The 12020-nt window shown below is 38.5% G+C and overlaps 1 protein-coding gene across 7 annotated transcripts in view; it reads left to right on the top strand.

Moving 5' to 3' along the window:
- Positions 1 to 12020, top strand: part of UEVLD (UEV and lactate/malate dehyrogenase domains) — a 49166-nt gene that overhangs the window by 30924 nt on the left and 6222 nt on the right. For 4 of the 7 annotated variants that reach the window (XM_082628926.1, XM_082628925.1, XM_082628927.1 and 1 more), the window contains 2 exons: positions 2965 to 3135; positions 4193 to 4366. In XM_082628926.1, the coding sequence (XP_082485052.1) occupies positions 2965 to 3135; positions 4193 to 4366 (345 nt within the window). Of the gene's footprint in view, positions 1 to 2964; positions 3136 to 4192; positions 4367 to 8602; positions 11761 to 12020 lie in introns of those variants that run through there. The other 3 variants (XM_082628931.1, XM_082628929.1, XM_082628930.1) reach the window with 3 other exon arrangements.

Raw genomic sequence — 12020 nt, 5'->3', positions numbered from 1 at the left:
TTATCCTATGATATTATTTTGATCATGTCATTTCCTGGCTGAAGACAGTATTATGTTGTTCCCTTCTCCTTAATAATAATAATAGATGCCATTTTTTTTTTCAGGGAATCCAGTAATATAAGCTAGATAGTTTACATATATTCCATTACTTCTCTTACTGTATTTTATAGATGGCTGAGAGAGATTGTGGCTTTGGTCACGTAGTTAGTAAGCAGGAGTTTCAAACATGTCTGTTACCAATTTCTTATGATTCACTCCAGAAATGGTCTCTGCATATACAAGCATAGATGTTTGGGTGTATGAGTATGTGTATGTGTGTGCCTCAAGAAAAAAGTGTTCAATAGTTGCAAATTAAAAAATAAGTTGTTGTTGGGAGTTCCTTGGCAGTCCAGTAGTTAGGGCTCCAGGCTTCCACTGCAGGGAGCATGGGTTGGATCCCTGGTCAGGAAACTAGGATCTCACATGCTGCGTGGTGTGTCCAAAAACAAACAAAAAAAGCTGTTGTTGACATATGGAGCAAAGTAAAGTTTTCTCAATAGCCAGTGGTTCTTAAAACATGGGTTATGGATTGATCCCTTGTGTGAGAATCACCTGAGGTGCTTTTTAAACTTACAGAAGCCTGTGTCCACCCCAGGCCTATGGAGAGATCAAAAGGCTTTAGAGTAGGAAGGCTTTCTTGCACTTCTGAAATCATATTAGACAGCTACTACTCCGTTTACTTATAAGTCAAGCTTGAGGGTGAAGGCATTTCATCATTCAAAGTAGAGGAAGCTAAAGAAGGAAAAGGAAGGAAATATGATCCTGGCAAGATAGGTTGGGGCCAAACTGTAGGGTCATAATTTCAACTGTTCACTGATATTTAATACAGTAGTATGGACAAGCTACCTAATCCTTCCAGATATCAATTTCCTAAACTTTATGAGGGTATAGGACTAAGTTTCTAAATATAGCATAGTGTTGAACAGCACTCTGAAGCCAGTCTGCCTGGGCTTGAATTCTGGCTCTGCTACTTACTAGCTCTATGACTTTGAGCAGGTTACTTAACTTCTCTGTGCCTCAGATTCCTCATCTGTAAAATGGGGATGATATTGCCCCACAGTGTGTTGTGGATTACATTCAATGAGTAAATACAGGTCAAGGTTTTAGAACAGTAACTGGCACATAGAAGTGGTATGGAAGTATTAACTGTATCCCTTTCAGTTCTAATGTCTTCCAATGCTGAGATTTTGACTCATTACCAGGTATCTATTCTGAACACGAGAACATGGGCATTATTTACTTAAGAGGACTCATGAAGAATCATAATTAAAATGCAGGACTTCAGTTTTTGGCTCTACCCTCACAGCTGTGTCAGATTATGAATTAAAATTGGATAATGCATTTCCCAGCGGACACCTTGCACAAGGGTTTCATTCTGCAACTTGTTTAGGAAAATGGCCTTATAGGCTTAATTAAGACTATAAACCCTGGAATCTACTCATTGTCTCGCTGAGATGCTAATAATCATTTACACATGTTGACTGAACTGTTATCACCCTAGTTACTTTATTATTTTTCTGTTGTTTCTTTTTTTTTTTTTTTTTTTTTTTTTTGTGGTACGCGGGCCTCTCACTGTTGTGGCTTCTCCCGTTGAGGAGCACAGGCTCTGGATGCGCAGGCTCAGCGGCCATGGCTCACGGGCCCAGCCGCTCCGCGGCATGTGGGATCCTCCCGGACCGGGGCACAAACTCGTGTCCCCTGCATCGGCAGGCGGACTCTCAACCACTGCGCCACCAGGGAAGCCCTTTCTGTTGTTTCTGATACTGATAATTCTGGCCACTGTTTTGGCATGTACTTCTGTAAAACACACTGTGTAATAGAGAGTAATGTAGTTGTAAAATAGCACAAGTATGCTTGAGGATCAGAGACGTGAATTCTGGAGAACAGCTTTTCCTAAGTCATAACAGTTGCTTACATGTAAGCCCCATTAGAAGAACCTAAAACCAAGACACTGGGCTTCAATGTAAGGAAAAGTCAGTAAAAAAATGAGCCAAGATGTTTTATCTTGATTTAAAGATTTTCAAATAATTTTATTCCTCTTTGGAGTAGAATCCTTAATAAATAAAACAGATACAAACAACACTATTCTGTGCCTGCCAGCTTTCTTTCTGCTTATTCCCATTCCTACATGGCCTCTTAGTCACTTTCAAGGAACTCTAGGACTCCTAAACTTGCAGTTTAAAAGTCAGTGATGAGAACAAACGTATGGATACCAAGGGGGAAGGGGGGGTGGATGAGTTGGGAGATTGGGATTGACATATATACACTATTGATACTATGTATGAAATAGATAACTAATGAGAACCTACTGTATAGCACAGGGAATGCTACTGAATGCTTTATGGTGACCTAAATGGGAAGGAAATCCAAAAAAGAGGGGATATAAGTATATGTATAGCTGATTCACTTTGTTGTACAGTAGAAACTAACACAACATTGTAAAGCAACTATACTCCAATAAAAATTTTTTTTAAAGATGTGGTATATATAAAAAATGGAATATTACTCAGCCATAAAAAGAATGAAATAATGCCATTTGCAGCAACATGGATAGACCTAGAGTTTTTAAAAAAAATCAGTGATGTAATTGATTATAGGTGCCTTCTGCCTATAGCATATTATTTATTTTTTCTAAGAAAATTGTGAATTACATAGAAACCTAACTCCCTGTTTGTGGAGTCTGGATCCTGTAATTTATTTTATCTTTTTTGCTCTTTCCTCCCCTGGGATACATTCTTGCTTTTAATCCTCTCTTTCTGGAGGCAAACCTCAGCACTTTGTATCCTTCCTATGGACACAGGGTTGATCTAGAGGCAATTGTGCTAAAAGCTGTCTAATTGTAGAAAAGAAGAACCTGATTATCATGAACAGGAACTTGGTTAAAACCTTTATCTTGAGCTCAGACTGTTTCTTTTTATTCATTAGATTTGTCTGCCTCTGCTCATTCCAAGGTGGTGATCTTCACAGTCAACTCTCTTGGTAGTTCTCAGTCCTACCTCGATGTGGTACAGAGAAATGTGGATATGTTCAGAGCCTTTGTTGCAGCTCTGGGACATTATAGTCCACATGGCATCCTGCTTGTTGCATCTCAACCAGGTACAAGACTTTATTTTAAATAAATTTGGTGGTCCAGTGTATCAAGTAGAATTGCCATTTCTGATAAAAGTCATAAAACAAGGTTATAAAGGGACAGCCAGAGCATTCAGTTAAATTGCTCTTATGATGAACAATGCAGTATTTTCCATATCCTGTCAACCAGTTACTTCTTCTGACTGGCATTAACTAGAAGGTTACAACTTACAATTTTTTATGTAATATTACTATTAATATGTTCCAGGTTGTTAGCCATGCCTTTCTCAGTGAGAAAATGGTTAAAGTTAAATGCCCAAGAGAAAGATGCAGTAGCTTATAGGAAGGACCCTTTGTTAACTCTGAAGTGTCATAAAATGTTAGTGAGCACACCAGAGTGCATTTTTAACATTTTGTATTTTAAATTGTTTCTCAAATTATTTGAGAAAATTTTTTCAAAGAATTAGGTGGTACTGGACTCAAATTGGTGAACAGATTTTTTTTTTAATGTTCGCAGTATAGGAGTATGATATGAATTTCACTTGTTTTCCTATAGCAATTGATTGAGGGATGTTGGTCTAATTCCTGACATCCTTTTGGCACATAAGAAAAAAATAGTTGTATTTTTGTTGATAATGCTGTATAGCATGGTGATGGTATATGAATCAGTATTTTAATTTAAAGATAGAAATTCAGCTTAAGCTAGATATAAAAGAGAACTTGATCAATGAAAAAAATTATTTTCTGGTTTTCTATACCCAGTTTGCATCTTTCTTGCTTAACTGCTCTAGGAAATTATCTGTTTTCCACTCTTAAAAATTTATATTTAACAGCAAAGTTATGTAAAATCATGCTGAAACCTGGTTAGTTGCTTTTAATTATTAATTAAAATTAAAATATATTAAATTTATATAATATATAATAAAATTAAAAATATGTTATGCTTCATAGTGCATTTAGGACCTAAGAAGAGTATATACAAGTTTTAATATACTTATTAAAATAATAAATACTTTGTTTAGGAACTAGGCTAGAAGTATCTTTTTTAAAATATTTATATTTTCACCTTGTATGTAATATTTAGTGGAAATCATGACCTATGTGACGTGGAAACTGAGTGCATTTCCTGCAAATCGAGTGATTGGAATTGGTTGCAATCTGGATTCACAGAGATTACAATACATTATTACAAATGTTTTGAAGGCACAAACTTCAGGAAGAGAAGTATGGGTTATTGGTGAGCAGGGAGAAGACAAAGGTAAGAAATACATGTTTATTAGTTATGTATATTGATAACCTACATCACCAGAGGCCATGATATGCATGATATGCACAGTTCTGGGGACTCCAGAATTGTGGCACTTAATTGGCTTTCCTTCCACATTTGAGTGCCTTTCATGTGACAGGCCCTGTATTGTGAATATACTCTGCAAACATGTCATTCTGATTGTATTTACTTTTCTGTAAGTAAAAGGCAAGACCCCCTTAGGTTATATATTTTTATTTATCTTTTTATATTTTGTATTTGAATTTCAGCATCCAGGATCAATTTAAAAGTTTAATTTTCTGGAGAGCAACATTTACATAAACCCTAAAGCATATACAGAACTCTTTCCTTTACTCTCCCATCCTGCAATCTTGCTTACCTTTCCCTAAGTTCAGACTTTCTCCTTAGGTACATACCTCCTGTCTTGTTCTCACCTTTTTAAACAGAATTTTCATTCTTTATTTGCCCTTATGGCCTTTTTTTTTTTTTTACCAGCTACTTGCTCTCTGCTCTGTCCCTACCACAGAAAGCATTCATAAAATATAGTCCCCTGGGCCTCCCTGGTGGCGCAGTGGTTGGGAGTCCGCCTGCCGATGCAGGGGATGCGGGTTCGTGCCCCGGTCTGGGAGGATCCCATATGCCGCGGAGCGGCTGGGCCCGTGAGCCATGGCCGCTGGGCCTGCGCGTCCGGAGCCTGTGCTCCGCAGCGGGGGAGGCCACAGCAGTGAGAGGCCCGCGTACCGCAAAAAAAAAAAAAAAAAAAAAAAAAAAAAAAAAAATATAGTCCCCTGGATTTGGAAGCCCTTTTTCCTATCCCAAAAGAATGCTTTCCCTATTTGATTCAAGAATCTCTTTTTTCTTTATTTTTCGCTCATGCTATAAAGTCAGGTTGGTTAGGTGATAAAAGTGCTTTATCCTAAGTTTGTTCATTTTTATTCATTTAAACAAGTATATGAGTGTCTACTCTTCTCACTACTATATAAGATGTTAGTGTGATACAAAAGAGGCACAGAGCACAGTCTCTTCCCTCATCATACTTAAAAATTATTTTAGAGCAACAAGAAAAATACTTACAAGATGTTTTGGCTAACAATGAAAGTATCAGATACTATTTGATTAAGTGCCAAAATGAATATTTTAGACTTACAGTGCTTAGACACTTATGAGTGAGCATTTAACATGGGTTGAAATGACTGGAGAAAATTCTGTGCAGGCCATCATTGAACTGTACTTTGGAAGAATGAATAGGATTTGAATAAATAGCAAAGAGTGGGACAGACATTCCATGAATGGGAAAACAGGAAAAGGCACACACTTAAGTATGGCATGTTCATGGGATAAAAATATCTAGACTGGTTGCTGCAGCTTCTACCAGATAAACTTGGTTGCTGTCACATTTTGGAGATCCTTGAATACCTGATAATGAGTTGGAAAGTGATTCCCAGGCAGAGGGGAACTATTAAAGGTATTTGAGCATGTGGGTAAAATGCTAAAAAGGTAATTTGGGGAAAATTAATCATTGCTTCCTCATTTAAAGTATATTACTATCACTCTATTCACCCTGTAGGTGCTGTAGGGTAGAGCACAATGTAGAAAAGAACTTCTCTGCCTGTGAGGAAGTGATCATTTAACTGGAGAACTGGAGGAAGATTTTAAAACTGTATAAATCTGCACTGGCTACCTAGAAAGTTCAGTGCTAGAAAGACTCAGGGTATAGAATAAACCTTGACAAAACCTGACAGTGTGATTCAAGCAGAAATAACTTTTCAGGCTCAGAATGCTTCCTGACACTAAACACTAATCAACAGAACCAGAAAAGGGTAGCAAATAAGAACTTGGAGCTGATGTATTAGAGTAACAAATGTCTAGGGATTCAAACAAACTCAAGACCCCAAATTTTACTCACTACTACCATTTGAATTCTGGTCCATGTTGATCTCCTGCTTGCCTGATTATTGCAGATCTCCCAGTTAATTTGCTCTTCTCTCTCTAGTCTACCCTGTAAATGATGCCAAATTAATAATGATATTAGCTAAAACTTACAGTGTTTGCAGTATGTTTCACATATTAATTCAATGTTCCTAAGTCACGTTCCTCTTTTCAAAAACTTTCACAGGCTTCCTCTGACCAAGTTATTAAATTCTTTTGCTTGCCATTCAAGGAGTCCCAAAATGCAGTCTTAATCTTCCTTCCCAATTACAGTTATGGAGAGAGTCGTGTTTTTAGAGAGCTGGAAGCGACCCAAGGGATCATCAATTACAGTTTGTTGTAGGGAGCCAGCAATGGATGCAGGGATGCTAAGAGTGACCTCCCCAGGAGGCTGTAGCTTTTCAGGTCAAAGCGGGGCTAAACCCCAGGTCTTGTGCATCTCGGCCCCACCCCACAGCTTTGCTTCAGCCGCAGGGACCTTTGCCTGTTGCATTTACCTTTCCCATAATCCCTTCTCTTTCTCTCTCAGCATATTCAAATCTCATTCTTCAAGATCTAGGTCAAGGCTCCCTTACCTTACCCTTTGAAGCTTTTCCTGATCACATCATTGCACAGTGATTCCTTCATTCCTTTGAGCTAAAAGCTCTTGCAAGCTATGTGGTAATTAACCATATATTGTCTCAAGATATTTATTCTTTTGTTAAACTGCTGTTTATTCTGATCCAATTTGAATTTTGTGTGTGTACCTTCTCCTTACTGAAAGAGTAAACTATTAAGCTGTTCTTTTAGTTGAAAAAGTCGTACATTCACATTGTAAAAGGATTAAATAGTACAAAAAAATATGTAGTGAAAAATAAGTCTCCCTTCTATGCCAGACACCCAGTCCCTCTCTCTAGAAGCCATACAACCTTGCAGAAATGTTCTGTGTATGGGCAAGCACATGTATGAAATATACATAAATCATCATTCTCCACCTTGCCTTTTACTTATTGATATGACTTGGAAATGATTGCATAATAACATATATAGATCTTGCTCATTCTTTTAAACTACTGGATATACCAAAATTTATTTAACCAGTCCCCCTAATAAGTTATAATTTTTGAATGAATAAGAACATTTCACAACATGGTTATATTAATATCTCAAATTGTAAAGAGAAAATAAAGGATGGTGTGACTTGATAAATAAACCTAAGGTACTGTGCTGACTGCTGTTGGAGCTACATAAATGAATAAGAAGCTGACCCTGTCTTTAGGCAGCTTGGAGTCTAATATAGGAAATGACTATAATAAAAGGCAGAGTTGACTTGCAATAAGAGAGGTCCAAGGGAAGTAAGACAAAAGCACAAGGAAGGGAGCTCTCAAGTAGGAGCTAGAAATAGAGAGATGTAGGTGCATGTGAATTGAGATCACTTAAATATAACATTATGTAATATTTGACACATATAAAAGAATCCATATAGCATATATGTATGTTTTAAAGCATCATAGTAGAACAAACATTCATGAATCCATTCTCAATTAAGAACAATACAAATACCAGTGAAGCTACCTGTGTACTCCCCAACCCATCTCCCTATCTCCCTTCTAGGTACTGCTGTCAGATCACTTTTTATCCTGTCTTCTACTTTGTTTCAGAGACAGTTCTATCCACTGATAATTACCTTGGTCTTGAAGCCAGAAATGGATTAGAGGCTCCCTCTGCTGGTTTCATGTATGGACACCAGTTGGTTATATCTTTGCATAGGTGACACCACAGTAATAGCAAAATCAGAATTATTTTTTATTGAGTATTAAATGCTTTTCATATCTCATTTAAAATTTAAAAACACTCCATGAAGGAGGTGGTAGTTTTCCAAATCAATATGTGAGGAAGCTTAAGATTCAATGAGGTTAACAATTTGTCCAAGGTTTACACATTTAGTAAGGGCAGAACTGCAATTTGAACCCTGGTCTGACTCCAAAGCTGTACTTTTTCTTGCTGCGACTTAATTAGATAATTTATCTCAAGCATTTAGTACAGTGCCTGGCACAGAGTAAACACTCAGTAAATGGTAGCTGTTACTACAATGATCAAGACGGCGAGATGGTGATGAATAGAAAATTGGCAAAGGGACATGGAAAACTACACTTTGAAATAATGCAATATTAGGGTTTAGAAACAGAGTTATAAGAATAGCAGATATGTAAGTGAAATTATTTAAGTATTTCAGAGACAAATGACAGTTACAGCCTGGAGGAGGAATTACATGACATATAAGACCCTTTAGGATTTGTTTCGTGCTTCCTTCCTCAGCCTCATCTTCTGCCATTCTGACAAGCATTTTATGCTAGTCAGATGATTAACTTCCCGAAGGGTTCATGCACTCTCTTGCTGCCTTGCCTTTGCACCTGATACTTCCTTTCCCTGAACATTCATTAATTTGGCTGTCCTGCTTACCCTTCAAGACTGGGCTTGAGGGCTTCCCTGTTGGCGCAGTGGTTAAGAATCTGCCTGCCAGTGCAGGGGACACGGGTTCGAGCCCTGGTCCGGGAAGATCCCACATGCCGCGGAGCAGCTAAGTCCATGCACCACAACTACTGAGCCTGCACTCTAGAGCCCATGAGCCACAGCTACTGAGCCCGTGTGCCCCAACTACTGAAGCCCGCGTGCCTAGAGCCTGTGCTCCGCAACAAGAAAAGACACCGCAATAAGAAGCCGGTGCACTGCAACAAAGAGTAGCCCCTGCTCTCCGCAACTAGAGAAAGCCCACGCATAACAACGGAGACCCAGTGCAGCCAAAAATAAACAAATAAAAATAAGTAAATAAATTTATTTAAAAAAAAAAGACTGGGCTTGAGTGCCACCTCTCCCAGGAAGCCTTCCCTAATTCTCCAGGTTAAGTAAGTTTATGCCTCTATTATAACCACTATCACACTGTGTTATAATTGCATATTTACTTGTCTCTTCACCCCGACAGACTGTAAACTTCTTGAGCTTGGAACGGCCTCAGTAAATATGTTTTGAAATTAATGAATGATCCTGATACCATCTTGTTGTATCCAAAGGTCATTCATACTGTGCCCCACCAAATTAGTCAGTAGAACATGTGCTTTGGAGCTGCTATTTTTAGCTGTGATATTGAAATCATATGTAAACTGCAGATAACTCCTTCAAATGGTGTTTTAGAAACCCAAGGGCTGGACCTCAAAACAGAGTGTTAGATCATCTGCTTTGGGCCTCAATCTTACCTAAAGGATAGGTGTTATATGTAATGGAAAAGAGAGATCACATGGTCATTTTTTATTAAAATTTTTGGGGTCAGGGGATTACTGTTTTTAAGGAGTAGACCCAGAAAGATTAGGATTGATTAGATGCATTATTTGAAAGAGATTCTTAAACTAGGATAAATATACATTTAGGAAGTGTGAAGGGTTGGGCAGTAAATGAACAAAAAAATGAAATAATTCAGTGCATCTAAACTTAACTGAAAATCCTAATGACTGTGTCAGAAGCAAACGTGAACACAGTGAAGCTTTCTCCCTCTCTCCAAACATTGTTTTCTCATGGCTCTTATAAGTCCAAACTCAGAGGAAAGATAAAACATGATTATGTGTGTAATATATAATGGCAGTAATACTCATAATTAAATTCCAGACTTCTTTGTGTCTTTTGTCTTTTCTTATACCTACCTTGCCCTTTTTATTTATCTTTCCAAGGTCTGTAAATGCTGTGTTCCATTTAGCAGACATTTCTCTGCAATTTTCTGTATATTGTGAATATACTAATAATGTGCCAAAATTTTGTTTTAGAAAATAATTCATGTATAGCCCTTCCATTCAAATGAAACATTTTTTAAAACCCCTTAATTTGTCCACATGTATTTATATTTTTCATGTAACAATTTTTGGTTTTGCTTATTTTTTAACTTAACATAAAAACTTTTAAAACTTTTCGATGTTTTTCAACTTAACTGTTGCAACTATGTTTTCCTCTTTGTTTAATATAATTATGGATTGTGGACTTCCCTGGTGGCACAGTGGTTAAGAATCTGGGGCTTTCCTGGTGGCACAGTGGTTGAGAATCTGCCTGCCAATGCAGGGGACACGGGTTCGAGCCCTGGTCTGGGAAGATCCCACATGCTGCGGAGCAACTAGGCCCGTGAGCCACAACTACTGAGCCTGTGCGTCTGGAGCCTGTGCTCTGCAACAAGCGAGGCCACGATAGTGAGAGGCCCGCGCACTGCGATGAAGAGTGGCGCCCGCTCGCCGCAACTAGAGAAAGCCCTTGCACAGAAACAAAGACCCAACACAGCCAAAAAAAAAAAAAAAAAAAATCTGCCTGCCAATCCCTGGTCTGGGAAGATCCCACATGCCGCAGAGCAACTAAGCCCATGCGCCACAACTACTGAGCCTGCGCTCTAGAGCCCGTGAGCCACAACTACTGAGCCCACGTGCTACAACTACTAAAACCCGTGTGCTCTAGGGCCTGTGCTCCGCAACAAGAGAAGCCACTGCTAGAAGATGCCCGTGCACTGCAACAAAGAGTAGCTCCCACTCACCGCAACTAGAGAAAGCCCGTGCGCAGCAACCAAGACCCAACACAGCAAAAAAAAAAAAAAAAAAAGAAAGAAAAAAATTAAAAATATATAAATAAATAAAAATACCTTAAAATATTATGGATTGTGTGCAAGGTCAGCTCATATTATCTCCTGTGCATTCTTTTTTAAAATAAATTTATTTATTTATTATTTTTATTATTTATTAGTAAAACTATTTATTTTATTTTTTATTTTTATTTTTTATAAATAATTATTATTTTTCATTGCAGTCTTCGTTGCTGCGTGCAGGCTTTCTCTAGTTGCAGCAAGTGGGGGCTACTCTTCATTGCGGTGCACGGGCTTCTCATTGCAGTGGCTTCTCTTGTTGCGGAGCACAGGCTCTAGGCACGCGGGCTTCAGTAGTTGTGGCTTGCGGGCTCTAGAGCACAGGCTCAGTAGTTGTGGCGCACAGGCTTAGTTGCTCTGCGGCATGTGGAATATTCCTGGACCAGGGCACGAACCTGTGTCCCCTGCATTGGCAGGCGGATTCTTAACCACTGTGACACCAGGGAAGCCCATCCTGTGCATTCTTTACTGTGGTAAAGAATCTGTGTTGGAGGACACAAAAGAAAAACACATGATCCCTGACCCCTGGAAGCTTATAATCAGTTTGAGGAGGGGAAGCTGTCCTTTGTTGCTGACACATCAGTAACTGGCCTAATCTTGAATGCAGTTTAGAAGACTTATGGGAATTCCCTGGCAGTCCAGTGGTTAGGACTTGGCGCTTTCACTGTCGTGCCTGGGTTCAATCCCTGGCCAGAGCTAAAGATCTTGCAAGCCGCGTGGCGTGGCCAAAAAAAAAAAAAAAAGACCTGTATCTTAAACATAAAATAGTCTTACATACCCGAATGTGTTTTTATTTTGCCTACCCAAATAAAGATTTGTATCAAAGAATGTCTTCACAATGGTGAGAAACAGATGACTATTAGAAAGGTTTCAAAATGTTACTTTCAATTTAGTATTAAAGTGTGGTATAAATATCCAGTTCATGTGTATAGCTTTGAGTTTTTAAATTGTTTTTATAAATGGTGTAGTAAGAGGCAATGGGAAACCCAAATATGCTGTTAGAAAACAGAACCCTGCCTCTCTAACAGCTGTGGAAATCTAGTCCAGGATAGGTGACCAAATTATTCC

The sequence above is a fragment of the Mesoplodon mirus genome (genome assembly GCF_964341445.2).
Source record: "Mesoplodon mirus genome assembly, chromosome: 7".
In the NCBI taxonomy this organism is placed as follows: Eukaryota; Metazoa; Chordata; class Mammalia; order Artiodactyla; family Ziphiidae; genus Mesoplodon; species Mesoplodon mirus.
Note: the sequence above shows the minus strand (reverse complement) of the source record. Positions and strands in the feature narration are given on the sequence as shown.